General features: G+C 38.0%; 1 protein-coding gene across 1 annotated transcript in view; it reads right to left on the bottom strand.

The window, feature by feature from the left end:
• The window catches only part of tenm4 (teneurin transmembrane protein 4), a 242,867-nt gene that overhangs the window by 23,800 nt on the left and 192,669 nt on the right, over positions 1-26,398 (bottom strand). The window contains exons 22-24 of the mRNA XM_084126175.1: positions 18,620-18,852; positions 16,521-16,675; positions 6,516-7,393 (exon numbers count right to left, since the gene is read on the bottom strand). Of these exons, the coding sequence (XP_083982301.1) occupies positions 6,516-7,393; positions 16,521-16,675; positions 18,620-18,852 (1,266 nt within the window). The remainder of the gene's footprint in view (positions 1-6,515; positions 7,394-16,520; positions 16,676-18,619; positions 18,853-26,398) is intronic.

Genomic DNA, 26,398 nt, shown 5'->3' with positions numbered 1-26,398 from the left:
ATATTGTAACCATGGAAGCCAGCGAACGAACTGGGTCAGAGATTCAACCCGACATAAAAGGCCTCAGCAACCATCTAAAAATCTCTGTGACCAGAGGCATATTAAAACGCGGATAAATCAACTCATCAACTTACAGTGTAAGTGCTTGTTCCCTTTAAATAGCCCTTTTCACACATACAGTCTTTACTGGTAAATTACCGGTAAGAGATTGTGGGCCCTATCTTGCACCCAGCGCAATTGACTTTGTACACGACGCATATATCATTCCTATTTTGCACCCGCGCAAAGCGCGCTTTTCCCTCCACAGAAGCACGTCGCTAAACTAGGGAATGAACTTGCGCTCCGTCCCAGGTGAAAAAGACGTACTATTAAATAGGTTTAGAAAACAATTGCGCCACTAACCAGGAAAAAATAGTTTAAAGTCAGTGGCGCGTTGCACATGTTATTAATATGCTATTTTAAGGGCGCATGCTTGGCCATAATCAATGTAGCGTGTGCACAACGCGCATACACTTTGATTCTCTCATCTACACAGAAGCAGCAGTTTTCATTTTTGCAAATCATACATTTTTTACGATAGATAGATAGATAGATAGATAGATAGATAGATAGACAATTTATTATAAAAGCATACATCTAGCTTACACATTTACCCAAATTATCATACGCCTGTTTAACCGAAGTTAATTTGGGTGTGTTTCTCCATTTCAATGTAACTTTTCTCTTTTACGGCCATGACGAGAGCGTTGCTCTCCTCGGCTGTGAACCGCTCCTGGCGTGCGCCTGGCAAATCCGCCGTTATAATAGGAATCCGCTTTAGAACTAGCGCGCCTGCTCTTAAAGGGAATGTGAGATGACGCTCTGATTGGTTTATTTCACGTTACGCCCAAACCACATCTATGAGTAATGAAGCTACTTCAGACCAACCCATTTTAGATTTGCGCCTGGCGCAAGAGTCATTTATCCCGCCGGGAAAATAGCAAAAGCGCCTGAGACCCGCCCACAAATTTACTTGCGCTTTGCGCTTGACACTTGCGTTTCAGATCGTTAAAATAGGGCCCCATGTGTGAACAAGACAACTGCGCGGTGTTTAAATATAACTTCCGATGACTGTCATCACAGAATTTACCGGTATTTTGGAGCTGATGTGTGAATGGTCTCTTACCGGTAAACAGCCAGAACGCCGTTGCTTGTGTGAACAGCATATTTGTGTATTTATGGATAAAGTAATTCTGGGGATTTTACGGTAATTTACAGGGATGCTGTGTGAAAGGGGCTATTGTCAATTGCGCTTTTTCCTTTTTTGCATGTCCTCAATCTGGCAACCCACATGAGGTTTGGTTCCAAACTCATTCTTTAAAATATCTTGTTTTGTCTTCCGCAGTATTAAGTCAGTCATATGAGTTTGGAAAAATATGATGATGAGAAAATGACAAGATATTTCATTTATGTGTGAACAATCCCTTAAGAACACGACTACTTTGGCTTTAAACCAACCATCACAAACAGCTACAGAGTCAAAGTCCTTGGGCAATCTGAAATGGGCAATATAAAATGGCTTGGTTCTAAAAAATAAAATGCAATATGAAAATTTGACAGAGAGAGAGAGAGAGAGAGAGAGAGAGAGAGAGAGAGAGAGAGAGAGAGAGAGAGAGAGAGAGAGAGAGAGAGAAGTGAGGGTAGAGCAGCAGCTCCGCAAAAAGATCTTTGTTGTTGGAGATACTTAATTTTTTTTTTTTCACGACTTTCACACAATATCACTGGGATTCGAAACCAATATTTCCTGTTTACCACACAGATGTTTTGGCCATCTAAACCGTGGTATCAACATCACAGGCTCTACACATTGAAGAAAATTCACTGTGCCATATACAGAATGAAATGAGTCTCCTCCGTTTTCATTTGTAGTGGTAATAAAGAGGTGAAAGACAAAAGCATATCATATTTTGCTGCTATCTTTTTCAAGAAGAATAGAAATAAGGTTGGGTGGTGGCAAAAAAACAGAGGATTGAATGACTGCAGTCGGCCCACTATGGTTTTGTTCTGTTCTTTGGCAAGCAAACTAAATTATTTTGTTTTCCTCTCCTACTTTGTTCCTTTCCTCCCTATATTTTTTTATTTGCCAGCCTCCACGTGAGCGCTCTCTCAGCCGGCTGAGTGTGCAGTAAGTGCAGACTGATTTATCTTGGTGACCGAACATCTACTTTTAGAGTAGCAGTCTATTGTAGTCATGGAGAACTGACCGCCTCAAAGCACCCTGGGATTGGAGTTGGTCAAGATGTACCACTGAGTCACGGCCGCTGTTCACATTGTGTGACACAAAAACACGGGAAGAAAGCACTCGTAAACAATCATGTGAATGTGAGTCCCTTGGTAGTGTTTTTTTTCTTATTTTTCTTTTCAAACACTGTCAAGGTAGTGACAAAGCATACACTACCGTTTTTGAAAAAAGTCTCTTATGTTCACCAAGGCTGCATTTACTTGATTAAAAACGAAAAAAAAAATCTATTTTAATATGTAATTTATTTATGTGACGCAAATCTGAATTTTTCAGCATCATTACTCCAGTCTTCAGTGTCACATGATGATCCTTCAGAAATCATTTCAATATTATGATTTGATGCTCAAGAAACATCTTACTAGTCTCGCGTAGCCAGACCTTCAGACTGACGGCTGAAGGTCTGGAATTCATAGCAGCTTTCTTTGGCCAAGGCCCGCCCATAAGGCCGTTTGACCGACATGTCAAACAACCAATTACAGTTCGTTTCGTTCAGTGTCACGTTTCGTTGCGTGGAAATGTCCCCACAACAACAGATCGGCGTGCAACCATAGACTGCAACAAGTCAGTCAGCATAGAAAATCAAAGAAGGAGAAGAAAACAAGCAGTAAGTCATTGATCTGTTTGTGCACGTATAACAACAATTGCGTCTGCATTACCACATCTGATCAAAACACCGAGTAAATCAGTAGGAAACGCAATTACACGTCTGCGCTTTGTTTCCAGGCGGACCGAAAATAAACGCGACACTCGCGCCCCCCGGAAATCCGATAAAATTCAACCAATCAGATGACGACTTCGACATTCCTGAAGTGTTTCCAGTTAAGTGTACCATATGCATCAGACGTTTAGCCAACGTTCCGTGGGCGTGACGTCTGAGGCTGAGACTAACATCTTACTGACCCCAAACGTTTGACTGGTAGTGTTTTTTTGAGAACATGAGCATACAGTATTTACAGCTAAATGATGTGGAATGTGGATCGATGCTTTAAAAATGATTAATCATTAATTACTTTACGACTGCTACTACTATTACTACTATTTTTTAATGTAGGCTATATAGCACTGTTTCCAAAGTTCAAGGACACTTTACTTAATTAGGTTAATTTAGATAAAAACCAATTAAAAAATGTAACTAATATAATAATATAATATAATTAATTTTGTGGAAAGCTCAACAATAACTAATAATAAAACATTAAAAAATATATCTTAAAATACTGTAAGGGAACTATTTTCTTACGTGTATTCAGTCAATACTAATGCTTATACATGATTTATGTTGTTAATTTTGCATGAGGCACAGATATTGACATACATAAACTTTTTAAGTGACCATGGTAAAAGAAAGTAGGAGGCCTTATGATAAACTCTTACATTTATCAACTTTTGATCTTAAAAATGTATTAGTAAATGTTGAAATGAACAAACTAATAATAATAAATGCTGTAGCAGTATTGTTCACTGTTAGTTCATGTTAACAAATGAAGTTTTATTTTCTTACTTTTTCATACTCATTTTTTGTGGAATAAAATGTTGCTTCATTTTTACAATTAAATGCCCTGACTTTATTTTACAGGTGAATTTCAACCTCAATACCATCATTTTTAAAGCTTGAAAGCCTCAATATCTGTTTATTGGAAGTGATGGAAAAGAGGGCCCAGTGCATTCTTCAACATTTCTCCTTTTGTGTTCCATAAAAGAAAGTAAAGGGTTTTGAGGGTGAATAAATTATGACAGAACTTTTTTTGAGGTGAACTAAACATTTTAAGGTAGCTTTGATATCATTTTCAAATGTTATTTTATGAAGCTTTAAGAATGCAGGCATTCCACAGTTAGTAATCCATTTGAATCCATTCAAATCCTTTTTTTGGAACGCGTTTCATTTAGCAGTGCTGGGTAAATAACATAAAAACTGTAATCCTTAATAATAAATACAAATTACATGATTAAAATTTTAGTTAGTAACAGAACCTATTACACTACACATTTTAAGTAATGTAATCTGATTACTAATTACTTTTGACCTACATGTAACTCATCACATTGATTCGAATAGAGTAATCCCTTAAAATACTGATATATACTGTATATACTGCAAAGAGAAAGAAAATGTATTCCACTCTTTGTCATCAACAACGTGAAGTGCATTAAACATACTGTATGTCAGGCTTTCTCAAACTGGGGTTTGTGAAGTAACTGCAGAGGGTTCATATATTGATGATTTTTTTTTATTTTTATAAATAAATCACTTCCTAAAAATATTTTACTTATGCTTTGTGGGCTCTCAATTTTTAAAGTAATTATAGCTGCCTAACTAGTGGCCGTTCTTGTGTGTGCAGTTCCACAAAATTGGAAGACTTTCCGAACATATATAAGCAATAGGCTTTTTTTAGGAAAATTTTAAAAGATAAAATTAGGAGAATTAGATGGACATGGTAGCAAATGTCTTTGTTGTGCTTGTGCTCCTCGCTGTACAGTGTCTGCACGAGTCCTGACCGATGTAGCGTCCGCAGGCGAACACGCTTCACTGGGACTTAATGAATTCAGGTGGCAGAGATGATAAACCGCGTGTGCCGCTCCTCGCAGCGAGCAGATAAATTGTTTAGGTTGCTCTATTCCAGTGCAGTACAACGGTGACTTTGACCCTCAGATGGCAGCTTGACCTTCAAAGTTAATTATGCAAAATATAACATCATATTACAAAAACAAAAACTCAACAACCAAGCTTTCTTTATCACCAAAGACGACCTCATGTTGCCTGAGGGACTGGACGGATCTAATTGCTCGGGAAGGAAAAAAACAACAACAGAGCGACTATTCTTGATGTTAATTATTGTTTTTTCTTTCTCTCTAATTGCAATTATTGAGTAAATGTACTTTGCTTGCCATTTGTTCACTTTGGCAAAGGGAGATTAAACAAATGATATGACAGCATGGGACCTAAACAAAGGACAAAAAAATTGAACTTTCTTGAAAAAAAGAACTGCTTAAGGCGATGCCACTTATGGTTGGTTATCTATCAAATATGCAGCATTTAACAGTACAAGCAAACAATGTGAGTGAAGTAGTTTTAAATGAGTTTTGCCTACAGTCAAGGTCATATGAAAGTAAATATGCTAATAACATAAGTATTAATGTAAACATATTTTCTGTTCTGTTATACAGACTGAGGGTCTGTGAGAAGTCAAAATAATTTTAAGTAGTAATAAGGCTTCAATTTAGTTAATCTGGAATCAGTTACAGGAGCGTAGTGAGTGGGCCTATAGGCATATCTAACATTTTAACTGGTAATTGGAATAAAATAGTAAATTTGATGAATAGCTGTCATCTTTACATTAGCAAGTGGGAATTACTGGGTGGGCCTGTGCCTACGCCTGACAAAGTTATATTTGATGCAAAAACAGGACTTATTAAAATCATGGGTAAAAACAAATGGAACTGAACATATGTGCCACTGGTCGACACTGATCAGTTTACATTTGGATATATTTAATACAAATATTTCGATTTTATTTGAAATACTGAAGGTTAGACAGGAACGCCACTGTCTGAAATACTCCTGAAACCAATTACCTTACAGCAAATGACTGAAGTCCAATAAACCACTGAGACCTTGTGAACTCTTGACTGTATCTACTGTAACATGATCCACACAGCCAACCAAGACCTTTGCATTACGCTGCGCAGGAGTAAATTTAGCTTCCTGTAACCGAGTGAACCGGCACTGTGAACTACGCAGAGAGGAATGTGAATCTTTGTAGGCTGCCAAAGACCTAATCATCTTTTAGAAAATAAAAAGATGCATACAAAAAGCATATAAAAAGATTGTGACATTGTGGGCATTGAAAAGATGCCACTTTTTAAAATGTAGTAATTACCCATTTCATATTAATAAAAAAAAATATTATTATTAATTTAAAAAAAAGTACTATCATTCATGTATATATACTGTATTGTATATATAATAATCGCTAAAAATCTAAATATTAATGTTAAATACAGATAATATATAATATTAAGATTGTATAACATTATCAACATGTATGAAGTAAATGTAGATATTTTATTTGTGCATTTTTGTATTTTATGTAATTATTATCTGTATGTATATATATATATATATACATGTATATATATATATATATATATATATATATATGTATTCTGCACTTTATGCCCCATGTATGGAAAAATTATCTGCCATAGTATATCAGTGAATTTCCAGAATACTCACTCATAGAAGGTAGTCCATCCATCTTCATTGCTTTTGGTGGCCAGCAGACCTGAGCTTCCGTGATAAGTCATCATGGCTATCTCTTGACCCTGGGCAGCAACACTCTTCAGTGCATTATTAGTTCCAATAGTGAACCAGAACGTCTGGCCATCAGGACCCATCATCCAGAGCGGCAATCCCGTTGTGTCTCTCCGAATGGTCACTTTGTTCTTATTCTTGTCCGTGAGGCTGCTCAGGTCACCTTCACCAGAGTAGGTCAAGTTGTACAAGTAGTCTCCAGTGGTCAGGCTCTGAGTGTAGATGTGACTACTGTTCACGTCGAACAGGTAGAGTTCGTCGTCAATCGGCGAAGAAACCTCATACATGTTGAGCGGGTTGAGAAATGCTTTATTCCTCCTGACATATCGGATACGTATGTTACCCAGGTCAGCGATGAAGAGCTCTCCATCGGGTGAAACCGCCAACGAAGAGGGTCCGTTTAGCTTGGCGTCTTTGGCGTAGCCGTCATCACCCGAATAGCAGTCGCAGTTAGCGTCGTTCTTGCAGTCGCAGCCACTAGGGGCACCGGCGACCAGAGAGATCTCCCCATTCGTTGAGACCTGTCGGACACGGTTGATCTTTTTCTCGTCCGACTCGGCGATGTAAAGCAAGCCGTTGTGGGAGACAGCGAGAGCATTGGCGGATTCCAAGGTGGCGTGGATGGCGACTTTGCTGACTAGAAAGTGATCCAGTCCGGGGACCTGGCAGTGCATCGGCCTCCCTGCCACAATCCTCACTTGATGGTTCTCTGAGATCTGCAGGACCACGTTGTTGTCCAGCACATAAAGGGAATTGTCCATCGGGCTGACGGCCAGGTCAGTGGGCCATTCTAGACGCACCTATGGGAAATAAAAATTAAATAAAAATAAAGTTTTAATTTAGCTGAAAGTTTTTCATTTAACGAAATTAAAGTGTATTAAATAATCGATCAATTAAGCAAGTTTATAAAATAGCCTAATCAACACTCAAATAAAAACTTTTAATTGCACATAAGGAAGATTTATATCAACTTTTTAATGATATATTAATTTGTTGTTGAAATAAAATGGGTGGCTGTACTAAAAACTTGTTTTTAAAAAATACATTTAATACCAAAGAATAGGTTAAGTTCAATTTAGTGCTGTCAAATTGATTAATCATGATTAATCGAATCTAACATGAAAATTTGTACACATATTAGTGCTGTTAAATTGATTAATCACGATTAATCAATTCTACAATAAAAGTTTGTTTATATATATATATATATATATATATATATATATATATACACACACACACATTATACATTTACAAACTTTTATGTTAATCGATTTGACAGCATTAAATGGCTTCTGAGGTAAGCATTATGTGACATTGTTCACAAGCTGTTTTATTGACGTCTTTCCACTGTTGAAACAAAGATGAAGCGATTACATGTGACATGATACATTTCAGTAAGTTCTACTATATCTTTCAAAATACCTTCTGATGTTCATCCATATTTATTTTGCGCTGTAACTAGTGGTAAAAAGGAAGAGATGATCTGTCGCAACCCAATCCCATTGGCCAATTAGCCACCAATTCGCCAAAAACGTAAATAAGTTATACGAACTGCCATGAGATTGTGTTGTTTGTTCACATACCGCTGAAGGCACAGAGGTCCGTCATGCCACTTTGAAGAGTGTCAAAATAAGTTTGAATTTCTCTATAAAACGGACAATTTGAAAGCTGAGACTTTGCTTATATAATAATAATCAACTACTTGCAATTACTGGATGGTAGGCACTCTACAAATAATGTTTTATACTTTCAATATCGAAATGAATATATTGTCAATCCAGCCCTAGTGTCCACATAGCTAACATGTTTTCTATCATGTTAGCTATGTTAAACTAATCTAATGCTATGCTAATCAAACGTCACTGTTTCGGCCATCTAAAACGGTTTAGTCTGAAACCGAAAAATCTTTTTCAGCCAAATATTTTCAGTTGCTGAAATTTCAGTGCATCACTAAGCTAACTAATGCATCATACAGAATATATTTTTATTTGTTACATCTGAAAATACTTTTTATCAAGGCAAGAACTGATAACCGAAATACCAGACATCAATAATGGAAAAGCAACAACAAAAAAAGGTTTGAATAGGTCAGAACTGCCTCAGAACACAAACAGTTTTTCAATTAAGGCTTGTTCATCTGATAAACATGAAAGTAAAAAAAGGAAGTTGAATTGCTGATAAGAAAGAGAAGAAGAGGAGAGAGAAAGTGAGTCAACTGATCAGATTAAACCGTAGCGGTGAGGAGGAGTGGACGCGTGGACTCCCAAAACAGCATACTTGCCCCGTATCTGTCAGCCCTCCACATGGATGTCTTTTTCTAGCTTTGGGTTATTAATTTCATAATGGAAAGCGACTGCAGCAGGGGACCGGACCTTTGAAACAAAACGTAGCACACTTATCAAACAGGACCGCTGCCTCCTGCCTCCTGCCTAAATTATGACTTATTGTTCTGAAAATTATGCAGCAGGCTTTTAACACAAAAATTATTTTTTGCACAAATTTGCACAGACCCTCTCTTCACTAGGGGACCGTAACGGCTCTCTTAGGGGCTGAATATGAAGAGTCTTATTTCAATAGTGTTCTTGGCATGCTAACAAGGCTGGCTGATTAAAATATGCTTTTAATGCACTCCGAGAATAGACAAAAAGCTACCAAGCTGAGCTTAATATTAAAAGTATTATTTAAAAGTAGCAAACTAATCTGGAGCCATCGACTTGGACATGTCAGTTTTTATGGAGCAGTGTGAAAAGCTACCTAAATAGCATGACTTATGTAGTCCATTCAAAGTTTCTTGACTTTCTCTTAATAGATTCCTAAATGTAACTGTAATTGAAGAGACAGAAAATGGTATGCTGACATTTCCATCAGAGACAAGCAACCAGATGTGGTATTTAGATGAAAAAAGAAATGGCTACAAACCTCATTTTACAGACTCAGACATTCACTTGATAATAAAAAAAGCATAATTCAGCTTTAATACTCTTTAATACTTCTCAGAAATTCTCTTTCATCCATTAATTCAACATACTTAGAAAGCAAGAGTCATTCAGAGCTGACAAAAACAATCCTTTTTTTTTTTTTTTTACAATCTGAAGGTTACAACAGAAAATGCATACTACCAATAACCAATAACAAATCGAGACCTAAAGAAATGCATCGGAAACAGCATTAAATAAAAATGGGGGAACCATAAACGATTAACTGTTAAAAAACCAGGGACACACCATGTACTGTAGTTGGTCTCATAAGCACATGGATTTCAGTGTCCAAAAAGATTCGGGACTGTCCGATAAGTCCTCAACAACATAAAACATAGCACTCAATACAGCACTCTGCCCTCATTCCTGGAAATGATGCCCGCAGCCTGAGCTGATCTATATCAAACTGCCTCACAGATGCTGGTCTGCAGTAATCTATTGGACACAGCCACTGCCATGGCTTAAGTAGCACCAAGGATTGATTTTAAGATACGATTAAGTCCCCGTAAGACCTGAAGAAAGAAGACTCTCACTGCCTAACTGAGTCACCGTGTTCTGTTCGATATCGGTCAGTGATATCTCCCCCGAGCTGAAACCTACAACACACACACACACGCGACATGATATCAAGATCTCTTATCAAGGCAGAGGGATTAATATAATAAGACAAATCATGGTGCAGTTTCATTTATTTAAAGTCAGAGTGAACTGGAAGTTGCAACCGACTTTTCTTCAGTATTGTGACGTATTTTCTGAGTAAAATATTGGATGAGACAAAATAGAGGTTGTGGCTTGTTTTTTTCCCACTGGGAATTGATTGGATGGTGAACAGTGGGTGTTCTATTCAGTTAAAAAATCCCAGCAGACTGACAGTCGGAGGAGATGCTCTCCCCAAGCCTTCAAACTGACGTCCATCAGAGAAGGAAGGCCATTCCAGAGGGGGAGTACATTTTCAGATTTTGGCCATGTTCACACAGCAATACAATACGGTTGTTAGTCCTGTCTATGTGAGTCGTTCATATGGTTACAAATGTACACACACAGTTCAGTTATTTAGGGGCGTGACAACTGCATTCTATCACTGAACTCACACCAGTACATTTTCAGGACTCTGCATTCTCGGAAAAGACGCACTGTGTGAACGAATCCGGACTGGAAAACTAGTTGTCTGTCAAGTCTTACTGTGTGAGAGAGCGGCTCTGCACAGCACAAATGTGTGTCTATCGTGTGCTGTGGGTATTCATGTGTTTTTTTTTTTTTTGGTAACTTATAGCGACAGAGATATGAGCTGTGTGTCATCTGAAGGTTTTAGATCCAGTCACTGTTCTTCACCGAAGCTGCTCCCACTGTCGTTCTACACGCTCAGATATAAAAACTGTTGTCGGTTAATAAAGATTTGATGGATTAACTTGTGGTTCAATTGGACTCTTGTCATATCAAAAGTAATAAGACTTTTCAGTTTTATGGATGACGCCATCTTTAATATTACTTCGGTCACTGTCGCTATGATTACTGATAAGAGAATACGGCTTGACTCCCGTTGCACGTTCAAATAAACCTCATTGGTTCTTTAGAAGCTCAAACGTGCTGCGTAACACGAGAATGAACCTCATTGGTTCTTGCAGAAGCTCAAACGTGCTGCGTAACACGAGAATGAACCTCATTGGTTCTTGCAGAAGCTCAAACGTGCTGCGTAACACGAGAATGAACCTCATTGGTTCTTGCAGAAGCTCAAACGTGCTGCGTAACACGAGAATGAACCTCATTGGTTCTTTAGAAGCTCAAACGTGCTGCGTAACAAGAGAATGAACCTCATTGGTTCTTGCAGAAGCTCAAACGTGCTGCGTAACACGAGAATGAACCTCATTGGTTCTTGCTGAAGCTCAAACGTGCTGCGTAACAAGAATGAACCTCATTGGTTCTTGCTGAAGCTCAAACGTGCTGCGTAACACGAGAATGAACCTCATTGGTTCTTGCTGAAGCTCAAACGTGCTGCGTAACACGAGAATGAACCTCATTGGTTCTTGCAGAAGCTCAAACGTGCTGCGTAACACAAGAATGAACCTCATTGGTTCTTGCTGAAGCTCAAACGTGCTGCGTAACACAAGAATGAACCTCATTGGTTCTTGCTGAAGCTCAAACGTGCTGCGTAACACGAGAATGAACCTCATTGGTTCTTGCAGAAGCTCAAACGTGCTGCGTAACACAAGAATGAACCTCATTGGTTCTTGCTGAAGCTCAAACGTGCTGCGTAACACGAGAATGAACCTCATTGGTTCTTGCTGAAGCTCAAACGTGCTGCGTAACACGAGAATGAACCTCATTGGTTCTTGCAGAAGCTCAAACGTGCTGCGTAACACAAGAATGAACCTCATTGGTTCTTGCTGAAGCTCAAACGTGCTGCGTAACACAAGAATGAACCTCATTGGTTCTTTCACTTCGAACATGCTTGAGCTTCCGTTTATAATAACAACTGATGTGTGTTATGTGAATAAAAGCCTAAATTAAAACTGTTCAATACATGAAGTGATCGTGTCTCACAGGTTTGGAACGAAATGAGGGTGAGTAGATGACAGCATTTTTTGGTGAACTATCCCTTAAAGTGCCATTTTTTTTCAGATGAAAACACACCAGAACACAGATATCTTGTGCTATCAGGGTAATGCTTTGTTTATTAAATTCATTTTCTCCTCAACAGTAGTTGTTAAATATTCCCGAATATATCCTGTGTATTTGTGTGTGTGTGTGTGTGTGTGTGTGTGTGTGAGGTGGGGGGCGGGGGGCGGATGTATCATCTCTATTTCTCTGTCTACTCCTCACACTTTCACACACTAACAAAGAGAGAGAATAAACGGTTCACACTCTCGTAAATCCAACACTAGAACATCTGCCGTTAAATCCTTCAACATACGCTGAAGCGGGCGTAATGAGAGCATGCAGCTTTGACCTTGTCCGAAAGCATGTAAGCCAGCTTGCATCTTAAACAGCCTTTTCAAAAAGCAGTCCTTACGGTGACTTTTCTTATCAATTTTGATTCATGTCATAAAAGGGAAAATAATCGCTCACTTAGTTTGAAGACATGCTGTTTTGTACCAGTCGTTGCTGTAGATAACAGGGTTGTGCACAAATTCAAATTAACTGAAGTAGCAAACAAGATGTAGAATTGACCTTTCGCTAAGCTCCGCCCACCTTGAACACTTCAGTAGCAATACAAACTACAATGACCTGAATCAATATGTACATGTGTGAAATATGTGAATTAAACTTAATTTAAAATTCTCAAGCTCTCAACTACACTCAAGAGTCTTTTTTGAAAGAAACTAATACTTTTTATTTAGCGAGGATGCATTAAATTAATCAAAAGTGATTAGTTATAATGTTACAAAAGATTTCTATTTTAAATAAATGCAATATTAAGCAGCACAACTGTTTTCAACATTGATAGTAATAAGAAATGTTTCTTGAGCTGCAAATCAGCATACTAGAATGATTTCTGAAGGATCATGTGACATTAAAGAGTTCAGCTTTACATAACAGGAATAAATTACAATTTAAAATATATAAAAACTGGTATTTTAATAATTCACAATATTACGGTTTTACTGTATTTTTGATTAAATAAAAGTAGCCTTAGTGAGCATACACTTTCAAAACCATTAAAAATCTTACCCAAACACACCTTCTATCCTCTCTGGGTATCTTGTGTCACTGATGTTAGACTTATTTTGGATACTATTTTGTAATATTATGTTTAAAACTACCCAAACACACAGAAAATCTATAGACTTACTGTACATTAAATAAGATGGCAGATAATAACAGTTGCTAGGGTAGGATTGTTTCATAATGTGTAAAGGCATTTATAATTATTTTTCATTTTAAGGACAAGGTTTTTTTAAGGGTCATGCTCACAAAAACATGTGGCCTATTAATTTCAGGTTTTTTGTATTCATTTCAAGTATCTGTCTCTCGTTTTCCAGTACAAATATCTAAACATTCCTAAATTAAGATTTACTTGAGAGGTCTACTTTTTTTCTGAAAAAAATAAATAAATAAATAAAATAATTAACTTTACACTTATCTGACTTTAAGCTTATCTTCCTCAAAAATATCTGAATTAAGTTTATTTTTCTTACCCCACTGGTATATTATTTTCTTGTTTTAACTAGTTAAATTCTGACAGATTTTTCAGAAAACAAGATTTAATATCTTAGTAAATGTACGCTGGAAAAAAATGTGTAGCATTTTCTTCTTTCACTCAGAAATTACTAGTAAAACTTTTATTTAAATGTGTCTTGAAGAATGTTTGATGTTTGTAGTGGAAAGCAAAACAAAAATACTGTGTGGGATTGGGATTTTGCCAAAGCCCAGTGATTTTACCCCAGACCATCACTAAACTAAAACGACATCTCCATTCCTCCAAGACCATCACCATATTTCTACGTTCAGCGGGGCCTGAGGAGAATATTTATTCTCGAAGCTCAAGTAATAGTTGTGAAGAAATATTCTTGCCAAGTCTCAAATTCATAGTGCTCGTGCAGGGTGCCTTGTCTGCCCGAAAGGCAAACAGATTTGGAATATAATGCGAGGTGTGCTCTGAATGCAAGATCTGAATAGTAAGTGGGAAGGAATGAAGCCGTCACAGATTTGGAGCCTCCAATGGGGTCTTATTGGAAGCGGAGTTATCAGGACCTAAAGAGCATCATGAGTTAATGAACTCAGCACCCGGCACCAAAAATATGATGTTTTCTGTTGGATCTAGGTGGGAATTGGCAGGCGGCGTATGAGAGGGAGTCAGATGAGCCCTCAAAAGTGTGGCAGCAGAAGGCTTAAGTAATGCGGCGGTGTGTTTGATGCAGTGAGCGTGTGCTGCACATGAATTTTTAATGGATGCTTTTTACTGTCTGAGTGTCTTTGGCAGAAGCTGGTGTGATTTGTCATCATTGAGGCCGGGACTGCGCTGGTCTTTCTGTGAGTGTGTGTGTGTGTGTGAGGTGCAGATGGAGGTCGTCTCCCCGGTTCTCCACATCCTCTCAGTAAAATAAAGCCTCTCAGTCAGGCGGCAAAGGCATTATTGAGCAAAAAACGGAAGCTGGACTGATACATGTAAGCAAAACTAGAAGGTTGAAGGATGAATACAGAGCCGGACTACAGCAAGTTTTTTCCCACTTCGTACAATTTATGATCTTCAAACTGTGGTTTTGAAGAGTCATCAAAAGCGAGACCTGTCAAGATGCATCTCAAATTTCATTGGCTGTAGGGTGAATCTCACAAAAACAAGAAATTGCCTGCGTCAAAAAGAAACGACATTTTGAATAAAGAAAATTAAGCCTATTTTTTTATTATTATTTCCTAAACATCACATAATGTTTATTGTAAATAAAATGTACACTACCATTCAAAAGAAATCAGCATAACAGAATGATTTCTGAAGGATCATGTGACACTGAAGGCTGGAGTAATGATGCTGAAATGTAACTCTTTCCCCGCCAGCGTTTTTGACCATTTTCACAAAAGTTTCATGGCCCCTAGAATACATTCTGAACATGCAATACATCAAAAGAAAGCATAGAGCCTCTGCTTTTAAACAGGAACAGAAAGAACAGAGCCTCTTTTTATTCTAGCTTGATGCATTCCTTTTTTAACAACACTAGGATGTGGGTAAGTTTCATATAAAAGCAACATTTTGAGCAAAAAGTCTGGATCAGATTCAGAACGATGATCAAATCATAAATGGAGTAGATCGAGTCCATCAAAGCTTCACGGTCCTATATCTCGTCCTGGGTCGACATTTCATTCAGTAACATTAGGCAGTTTTGATTTATATGCGGTTTAATGTTGGTGATTGTTATTTTACATATGCATCTGCTTACATATGCTATCGCTTATTTCTGTTTCTTCTTCGAGATTCAGTAGTCTTTCAGAAGATGTGTAATATCGCTGTATAACAGTGAAAACACTGATAATTCTGTCAATGGCGGATATTTTAAATTGTAATAATATTTCACAATATTTGTTTTTACTGTATTTTTTTAATCAAATAAACGCACCCTTGATGAGTGCAGAAAACTTTGACTCACTGATGATTTGTATTTGCTATATATCTATAATTACCTGTCTACATCTTCCTGGGTGCCGCCATTTTCCAGTGATGTCCACTGGCTGACACTGATTTGAAAATTACCGCATGAGTTGAGTTTTAAAGGCACTTTTCAAATAAGGAAGATAGAATACAGACTTTCCGAGTTCAATGTAATGATTGAGTGCACAGATATCTAGTAATTATATACAGTCTGTGAACATTTTTCCAGTTTGCCCATGAACTCTACATTCAAAACATAAAACTGGGTAAAGAAATGCATGATAGACAGGTTTACTTTAGATTTAAGGCAAAAGCTTATTTCGGTCAAACTAAACAGAAAAAAGGGAAGATGTTCATTTGTCACTGTAACCGCAGGCATTGTTGATTGTCTTGACACTGGGAGTACGTTGCAGGCAAAATAAAGTTAAGGAAAACTAAAGCGACCAAGGTCTGGACCTCTAGGGCTGTGTCACAATCCTAACTGATGCTTTCGAGATCGCAGTCAGGGCGGTGTCCTTGCCTGAGGTGACAGTTAACATTTGGATTGGTTAACAGCGCCTAGGGTGACCCCCTCTGTGAGCCTGTCTTTGGGATGGAGGGTTGTAGGTCAGCTGGAAACTGGATGTTGCAGGCCAATATCTGGGTTACTGGGACCCACAGCAACACAAAGCCCCCTGACCTGCCCTAAAAAGCTGTCAGCTGCAACCCTTCACCCTCGGTAAGATTGACATGGCGACTACGCCAAGCCTGGTGGCGGAACAGCGTCGCCGCACTGGCCTTTCACAAGTCCTGCCATGCACTGGCCTTTATAAAGGGGCGAATGGGTGAGAAAGCTGCAGAGGGAACACAAGACGACAAACCCACCTGTGAGATGTCCATCACAGAGTCACAGCTCAGGGGTCGTGCCGAGGTCAAGTCGTTGAAGCCCAGCAGGGTGGATATGATACCGTTCTGATCGATGCGGCGGATCATGGTGCCGTCTACAAAGAAGATCACGCCATACTTATCCACTGTAATGCCTGGAGACAAGAGACAGAAAAAGGGAATGGATCTCTGCTGGGAGGACAATCGCTGCAAAAAAACAACAACAACAACCATAAAAACCCCCAAAACAACAACAACAAAAACCTGAAATAACCTAGATAATAGTAGAATAGAAAATAATTCATATAAATATACATAATTAAATAAACAAAATTGGGTAAATAACATACTGTCAATTCATATTTCACCACAAAATCTAAATAAACAAATAAATAATTAAATTATATTTTAGAAATACAGTTAACTATAGAAAATGAAGTATATTTTTGTAGCATTCTATCTATCTATCTATCTATCTATCTATCTATCTATCTATCTATCTATCTATCTATCTATCTATCTATCTATCTATCTATCTATCTATCTATCTATCTATCTATCTATCTACAGTGCTATGCATAAGTTTAGACACCCATGCATTTATTTATTTACGATACATTATTCATTCACAAAGAAAATTGGTGTCCTTAAAGGTTGGATTTTTCCTAATTTTTTTAATTAAGGCATTAAGTTCAATTTCCAAAAGATGATTTTTTATTCCTCTTTTTAGTCAACTTTAGCATGGGTGTCTAATCTATCTATCTATCTATCTATCTATCTATCTATCTATCTATCTATCTATCTATCTATCTATCTATCTATCTATCTATCTATCTATCTCATTGCGATATTTTCAAGCCAATTAAATGATACAATTCTCATTACCATAATTAAAAAAAAACTTCATTCTCATTTCTACAATGCAATAAAAAAAAAAGAAAATACTGAAATTAAATGGTAGTATTTGTTTGGCTTTTGATACATGCAGATATTAAAAAATGATATATTAAAATTTACTATATTAAATAATGAAAATCTAATGAGAACCACTATTGACCAAATAAAATAAAAAATAAAACAACAAAGGAAGGGAATGTGTCTAATTTTCCTGAAAAAAAAAAAAGTCAGATTTTTTTCTTCGTGCAATCATGCATGTATTAGATGCTTTTATCCAAAGCAACTAACAAAAGAGGAACACAAGCAATTTATAAAAGAGCCTACAATAATCATAATATACAAAACCAGGCTTATTAAACATATACAGCTTTCTATTTTTTCCTTTAGATTTTAATGTGAAATGTGATCTGTGCAAGTTTCAGTGAAATTCTCTTACACAAAGTTACACAAAGCACATGTTCATTCTGTAAATTTGGAATAAGGTGATCTCTCAACAAATGCATTTCTCTCAGCATCAACATGCTCAATAGGAAGCCAGAATTATAATAAAAAATCCATGTGATAAATTCATTATTTATGTCTTGAGGAACAAGAAGGCATGGAGCATCCTGGGGAAGAGAGAAGCATGTGGTGCTGTTCAAGCTATTTAAGAGCATGTGAATCTTTCCAATGACACTGCGGATGAAAAAGGGAAACATGTGACTCTGTGTGCGTCATCTTCCACTGAGATAATAATGGCTTCTGTCACAAACGCTTCTTCAATTTCAGATGACGAAATAGACTAGCAAATTGAATTGTCATTATATTATTATTACATTGTGTTGGTGAAAATGGAGGGAAGAATTAATTTCGGGCCCCCCATAATTCCCCTTAAAGCACTACATATGCTACACTAGGAGGAAGGCTACCCTTTATACAACAAACTGACAAGTGTATGCAAACCACAGGTTTTGCTATCAATTTCATGCTGTGGTTTTGGGGTTTGCTCAATTTAGACGCTCAGGGCAAATATATTGAAGCAATGCTCATTTTGGAGAGAGTATGTGTGGATGAAGCGAAATAGCTGAAATTGCTAAAAGCACCTTTAAGGGAATTTGCTCATAGTCTAATGGGAATGATGGGAAAATTGAATGCGTAATGGAAAAATCACTGTCTGTTTCTGAAAAATGTCAACACTGTTATTCAGATGTCTGGAGGTTTACCTCTAGGGTTTGTAAGTGTGGCTTCCACGGCCTTGCCTCCGTCCCCGCAGCGCGTCTCGTCGTAGGGTAGACATTGATCGCCTGTGCCTGCCACCAGCTCTAGGTTCTTTGCCACATCCTTCACTGTGTTCAGAGACTTCACCTTATACACCTTTCTGCTGCTGGTGTCCGAAAGGTACAGGGCTCCCGAAACGGGACTAGTAGCCAGGTAATATTTGTGTGCAGGGCTATTGCTAAAAACAAACAAAGAAAAACAGTCAATTGCAGTGTAAAGGTTTGTGTGAAGCAGGGTTATTTTTGTTACTTGAAATAAAATAGATGTTAACTAAAATAAAAATAAAAATACAAATAATTGTACTATTTTATTTCAGGTAGCAAATATAATCCTGAAATAAAATAGATGTTAACTAACTAACTAACTAAAACATATATACATATACACACACACACACACACACACACGCACACACACACAACTATTGCTGAAAAGGCGTGGATAGGGTTATTTTTGCGGCTGACCTTATTGCATATGCGTTTGTAGGAGCTTCCATTTAAGACGCAAAATTTATGGGAGGAGAGCATTTAAATGAACCATTATTTAACGGCCGAAAAAAAGCATGTCTTAAACCAGACGCTAATTTGCGCTGCTCTGGGTAGATTGCGTTGGTCATTATGGAAATGATCTGACTGCGTCTGTATTCTTTAATGTGTGTGTCGTCAGTAGATCATGCACAGAACTTTCTACTGCTATCGGCGCTTTTATGGGATTGCCCTCTCAGGCTAATTTGCCCTGTTTAGCAAATCTGGTTCTTAATGTTAAATCTAATTATAAGACAATAAAGTGCGGGAGCCTGTTCTACATTGTTAGCCATAATGTGCAGTGAAATTATCCATTTTATAAATGATACTGATGCAAGTGAACTATGTCGAAATGTGCATCACGTGTCACATTTAGATCTATGCGTTAAAATGTGTCACATTCAAATCTATGAGTTAAAAACAGCTTCAGAGATGGGAATTAGCAGTGAGAGATCATGTACACTGCAAATAAGAATCAACATTTGACAGATCCACTGCCATAGCGAGAGATGTCTCTGCCATGTCCTCTCCGCATCAATCTTTTACGGTGTGCATGTACTCTCAGTCCAAATATAGAAACACATGCAGTGTGTGTAAAGCCTGTGGTTAGTACGGTCGGCCCAGTGTCTAATGTGCTGCCATTGTGCATTCAAATAGGTATGACACCAAATCCCCCAAAGGGAAACTTTCATCTGGAAATGCATGTGGTCTAGAGCCGTTATCTAAACACATTATGTATTCCTGGAGCAAAAATGGCCCATAGGCTGAAAAAAAAAGTCCATTATACAGCAAAGCTGGACAGTAAAAGTCATCCCTCACCAACCACACAGGGGGCTAAAGAACATGAAAGCCCAACAAAATAACTCCAATCAGACGAAAGAGGGTCTCTGGTAAAAAAAAAAAAAAAAAAAAAACTCCAATCAGGAGGCAAAATATAGAGTTTCCTCTCTATACGCTAATCAGATTCTGAGAAAACGATAGAAAGTCTAGGCACCTGGACTGCAGTTTTACACGTTTCATGTTGATCTGTTATATGCTGTAATTGTACCTCCGCTGAAGGATACATCTGTGGTCAAAGACAGCTTGTGGTGAAATTGGGATAATTTGCACTAGTTTCACAGGTTAGCGCTTGTTTGTTAAGTTTGACCACCTACGAGCGTTTCTTCAGGCTCATGCAATTTCTATCAGCTGGAGTACAGTAAAAAACAAGGAATTACTGTAATGTCTGAGAAACATGGTGGAAATTATGTTCAACCCACGTTAAAGCAGGGCTCAGTAGTTTCGGGATTTCTTCGCTGTATTCTCGCTTTTTGCTCGCAGGTTTCTCTCTAGAGCTCCCCCCACAGCTTCGGAATAGATATTTGACAACACTGTTGTAAAAACTCGTTGGCGATTCTCAGACACCAGAGGCTAGTAGATTAACGACATCAAAGCAGATGGGACATTCTTAAAACGTCTTCTTCATTCGGGTTCTAACAGCGTGAGGGACCGCAATAATGACAGCATTTTAGCAGATTTCTTTTGGCCGTAAAGCAATTGTTTACATTGCGAGACCTGATATCACGCGATACTTCCTGACGCGGCGGCCGACGGCCCGCCGGCTCAAAGTTGCAAGTGCGGATTTTCCACTCACGGGCACCAGGGGGGTGCGAAACGACCACCATTCAACCCGAAATAAGTAATATAACCATTCCAATGACTCCGAAGCTGTTCAGTTAAGGTAAAAAAGTTACTTAGAGTACCTTTAAAGCCAAAGAATGTGCGAATATTCAGCAGTTCAGCAGTGTGAAATGCTCTGGCCTTTTTCAAGCAAAGTGAGAAAGGTCACAGAACAAGAATAAAAATTATAAGTGAAAAGCATTCTTAAGTTGACTAGCCATGGCACATGCTATGACATACAACGGCCAACTACAATCAATGCTAACAACCAACATCTGTACATCATTTAAAATCTACCACAAGAATTTAGATGGGAAAGGTCATTCAAGACAGCAAAAATGTTAATTGAACAATTTATTCTTTGCAAAAAGTGCAACTTTGCTGGTCAGGCTGTGTTAGTACGCTAGCGATGACTAGCCACAACAAATACTATGTGACACATGTCTGCCAAATGCGATAATAACTACCAAACAACTTGACTTCAAATCCTAACACAGTGAGAAAGGTCATGATAAAAGAACAAAATGTTACGTAAAAAGCATGCTTCGTAAAATGACATGCTTGTGCTATGACACGCGTCTGCTACATACCATCATTGTTAACAACCAACCTATCAAAGGATCAGCATTCAGAACTTAAAGGTCACAGCAATGAAATGAAAATGTTAAGTGAACAATATATATTGTAATAGCACTCTACTGTAGGCTACTGTAGGACTAGCACTCTCAAGATAACTAGCCAGAGCACATGCTACGACACACATCTGCTAAATACCATCATTGCTAACATCCAATTTGTCTAAGGATCAGCATTCAAAACCTAGCAAAGTGAGAAAGTTCACTGCAAGAGAACGTTTAAGGACAAGCATTCTTCGTAAGATGAATAGCCTAAGCAAATGCTACAACACGTCTGCTAAATACCATTATTGCTAAACCCAACTTGTCTTAAATACACATTAAAAATCTACCAAGTGGACACCAAGAGAATAAAAAAAACTATTTTCTGAAAAAAGAGCCACACCACCCGTCTATGGTAGTCCTCAAGAGATGAATAGCCGCTGCAAAAGCAACAACACGCATCTGCTGAATAAATACCATTATAGATAGCACCCAATTTGTCTCAAGAGAGCAGCATTCAAATCCAAAGTGAGAAGAGAAAGGTCACAAGAGAACAAAATAAGTTCAGCATTATTCGAGAGATGCCAAATACCATCATTACTAACAACAAACCTATCTCAGGATCCGCATTCAAAATCTTACCAGGTTGCTGCAAGAGAACAAAAAATTTAAATGTAGGGTATCTCTACAAGTAGGGCTAGGTTAGAGATGACTAGCCATAGCAAATGCTACAACACACATCTGCCAAATGCCATCATATTTAACACATAACCTGTCTTCGCATAAGCATTCAAAACCGATTAAACAAATCCCAGACATGTAACTCTGGGGCTGTTAGTGCCGAATCCCAGTGGCCAATGCAAGAGTGTGGAAAGGAATAGCGCCAGGTCTGCAGCACTGTCAGCTTCGATCTATTATTCAGACCGACAGCTGACCTTCTAGAAGATGGCTGGAATCAGGCTGCTTTGGTTGACCTGGGGCCGGCACATCACCGTGTGGCGGCTGACCGCATTGAATGATGGCCTCGGTTAGGAGGGAAGGTAAAACAGATTTGTCAAGAAAAATCTCAATCCCATTTCGCAAGAATCTGCCAGGGAGTTTGACACTCCGGGTAGATGCTTTTCAGTCCCAGAAGCCTCTGTGTTGTACAATGTGTTATTGGAGGCACACGGCATTGTGCTTTCTCTGATGAGGAGAACACCATGACCTTCATAGGCTCCATCTATATTCAACGACTAAAGCCAGTCTGCGGAGGATAATTGGATTTTTCAGCATGTTGCCGTGACGATGGAGGTGAAAAAGGGGGTCAGCGGGTATGTCAGAGAGATCATGGTCTAGCCTTATTCTCTCGTCTGTGTGCACATACATAAACATTGTGATGCATTTATTTGTTTTCACACAAACAGCGATGACTGCTCTTCTCTGGTTACAAATACTGTATGACTTTGGCCTTTTCAGCAGTCGTTTCTACAAATGTTTATTTCTTAAATTAATTATTGGTAAGTGATTTAGCTTGTATAACTTAAAGCGCAACTTTTACAATCAAAAGAACAACACAAACCTGAAAAGCGAAAAAGCAGAGGCTACTAAAACACTGAAAAGCATGGAGTGACCCATAGGCCAACAAACACTCTATGTAAAATGTGAATGCTTGGCCTACAAATAGAGGTCCTGCTGAACATACTTCACTTGCATTCTTGTGTAACTATCACGGTAAGAAACCTCTGTACTGAAGAGGAAAATAGAGTTTGCTTTAAAGGTCTGCAGTATTAAATATGGATGTGTTACTGCTCATCTAGCAAGCTTGCAATAAACATGTTGATAAATTGCACAGCAATATTCTCTTCAATCTGCAGCTTGGGCATTACAGTATTTACCCAGAACAAGACCACTGACTGTAGAAGAAGACCTTTTACATTAATGCACACTACAGCAAGTACTTGTTTTCAGACTTAGGTTACTTGTCAAACTGTTTGGTGGATAGAAACGCATTAAAATCCTTTGTGAGGGAGTTGAGAGACAAAAGGTAGGGATACACCAATTTAAAAATGTTTGGCCGATACAGATACCGATAATTCTTTATATTTGAAAGCCGATATACAGGCCGTGCAGAATTATTAGGCACGTTGATTTTCTGATCATATTTTATTCCCAGGAACATTTTGCCAATTCCAAACCATATTAATCTTAATAACTACTATTAATTTTGTATTTAATCATTTATAAGTGATATATAATTGTTCATGAAGGCTGGAAATGAAAAATGCTTTATTTTCAGGTGTGCAGAATTATTAGGCAAGTTTTCTTTTTCAGATAAAATAAGCCAAAAAAGAGATTTAACTCAGGCTGAAAAGTCAAAAATTATTAAATCCCCATGAGAAGAATGCAATACTAATGCAATACTAGAGATTGCAGTTAAGGCATGACCATTGGACAGTGAAATCCTCATTGGGTCAGCAGGGTCAGACAAAAACAGGTGGAGAAGAAAAGACACATGTTAACTGCAAAAGAATTAAGAATTAAGGTGAAGAATTAAGTGTGAAACCATCAGGAACCCTTTACTCTTCAGTGCCACCATTTTCCAGAACTGCAACCTACCTGGAGTCTCCAGAAGAGCAAGGTGTCACGGTCTCAGAGACTTAGGTTAGGCAAAGTATCCTAAAAAATGACCCCCACTTAATAAGAGTCACAAGCTGAAGTGTAGTAAAATACATGAAGACTGTTTTTTTATAGGCTTTATAGACAGACAGATTGAGAGTGACTCTTGAAGGACCAGCACCACATCCTCTTCTACCACTGTTTGAAGAATTCATCTTCCAGAATACGTTTTAATAAGTTTTGTGAGTTTATTTTTAGTCCATCTCCTACCCTGAAGTCCGTTTTGCAGAGATGGACTAAAAATTAACTCACAAAACTTATTAAAACGTATTCTGGAAGATGAATTCTTCAAACAGTGGTAGAAGAGGATGTGGTGCTGGTCCTTCAAGAGTCACTCTCAATCTGTCTGTCTATAAAGCCTATAAAAAAAACAGTCTTCATGTATTTTACTACACTTCAGCTTGTGACTGTTATTAAGAGGGGGGTCATTTTTTAGGATTCTTTACCTAACCTAAGTCTCTGAGACCGTGACACCTTGCTCTTCTGGAGACTCCAGGTAGGTTGCAGCTCTGGAAAATGGTGGCGCTGAAGAGTAAAGGGTTCCTGATGGTTTCACACTTAATTCTTCACCTTAATTCTTCATTCTTTTGCAGTTAACATGTGTCTTTTCTTCTCCACCTGTTTTTGTCTGACCCAATGAGGATTTCACTGTCCAATGGTCATGCCTTAACTGCAATCTCTAGTATTGCATTAGAATTGCATTCTTCTCATGGGGATTTAATAATTTTTGACTTTTCAGTCTGAGTTAAATCTCTTTTTTGGCTTATTTTATCTGTAAAAGAAAACTTGCCTAATAATTCTGCACACCTGAAAATAAGACATTTTTCATTTCCAGCCTTCATGAACAATTATATATCACTTATATATGATTAAATACAAAATTAATAGTAGTTATTAAGATTAATATGGTTTGGAATTGGCAAAATGTTCCTGGAAATAAAATATGATCAGAAAATCAACGTGCCTAATAATTCTGCACACACTGTATTGGCCGATAAATCTAAATCCAAATTTTTATATCATTTTTGAGAGCCTGATCACAAAAACAAAAGTTTCACCATTAAAAGCAATGTCCCAAGCACACAATAATAATATTCTCATTATAATTTTATGATGTATCATGTTATGTAGCCTATATGACTATTATTTTGCACTTAACTGTATTTTCCTTTTTTGAAGTGATTCCAGTCATACAGTATTTCAAGCAATTCAAAACCATCATAGCGAATTTTGAGCATCTGAAGTGTCTCAGCTGAAGGAAATAATACATTATTTATCAGCTTAAATATATTGTCCAAATTTTCTTAACGATGTAAATTAAATAACGCTAACATTAAAAATGAACATATTTCGGCCGATACTGATATGGTGGCCGATATAACGTGCATCCCTAGCTCCAATCCTAATTATCCACACCTGAACCAGCAAATCAAGGATTTATGGATTACTAGAAACTTCCAGGAAGGTCTGTTCGGGAAAGTTGGGCCCTTCTGTCCTAAAGTACAAGGTCTAACCCTCTTATAAAATTTTCATTAAGCAACGGATACCTATGCCAGAGCATGTCGAAAGTTCTGGCAGCATGACAGAGCATCACTTTCGTTGCCCCTTGCATTTCTCCCTCATGTCCCAGGGACGCATCTTCCATCTTCCAATCAATTGTACAGCGCTTATCTGGCATTGCAAATATGCAGTATACGACTAGCCATTTATTGCAGCATTGCACATGTGCCCTTATCTAAAAGCAACATGATGTGTGACGCCACCCTTTGTCTTGATGGAATCATCCGCAGGAAAGTCACGACCTGACGACGCAAGGTTTAACAGAGGCTTCATCATGAAAGATAGGGCATTTTTGAAACTCGCAGGTGTTCTGGGTTTAGCCAACCTCTCTCAGAGAAACCTCTCATATCCTGTCAGTCATACCTGAGCATCAAACTGCTAGCTGTCACACTGATGCCTGTCAAAACCCACAGCTGGTTGTGCCACACATCTTATATTAAGGGTTCATACCACCACAGGGAGGATGTGTGTAATATTTGAAAGCTTAGATCGAAGTTTGATGACTGATGTGTTTTTTTTTTCTCGATACCACGCTGCCATTTGTCAAATCAAACATGTTAACGAACTGTGTATTCAGATCCGACGGCGCTTTGAATGTGTAATTTGTCATCGGGTGAAATATCACGCTGCATTGTGGGAAAGGCAGCGCGGGTATTTCTAATGGGTAGGGTTGGGTAATTATATTCTTTAAGGAAGCTGAGTCCCC

This window comes from Abramis brama (assembly GCF_963993115.1).
Source record: "Abramis brama genome assembly, chromosome: 10".
Taxonomy (NCBI): domain Eukaryota; kingdom Metazoa; phylum Chordata; class Actinopteri; order Cypriniformes; family Leuciscidae; genus Abramis; species Abramis brama.
The sequence above is the reverse complement of the archived record's forward strand: the minus strand, read 5'-3'. Positions and strand labels throughout refer to the sequence as shown.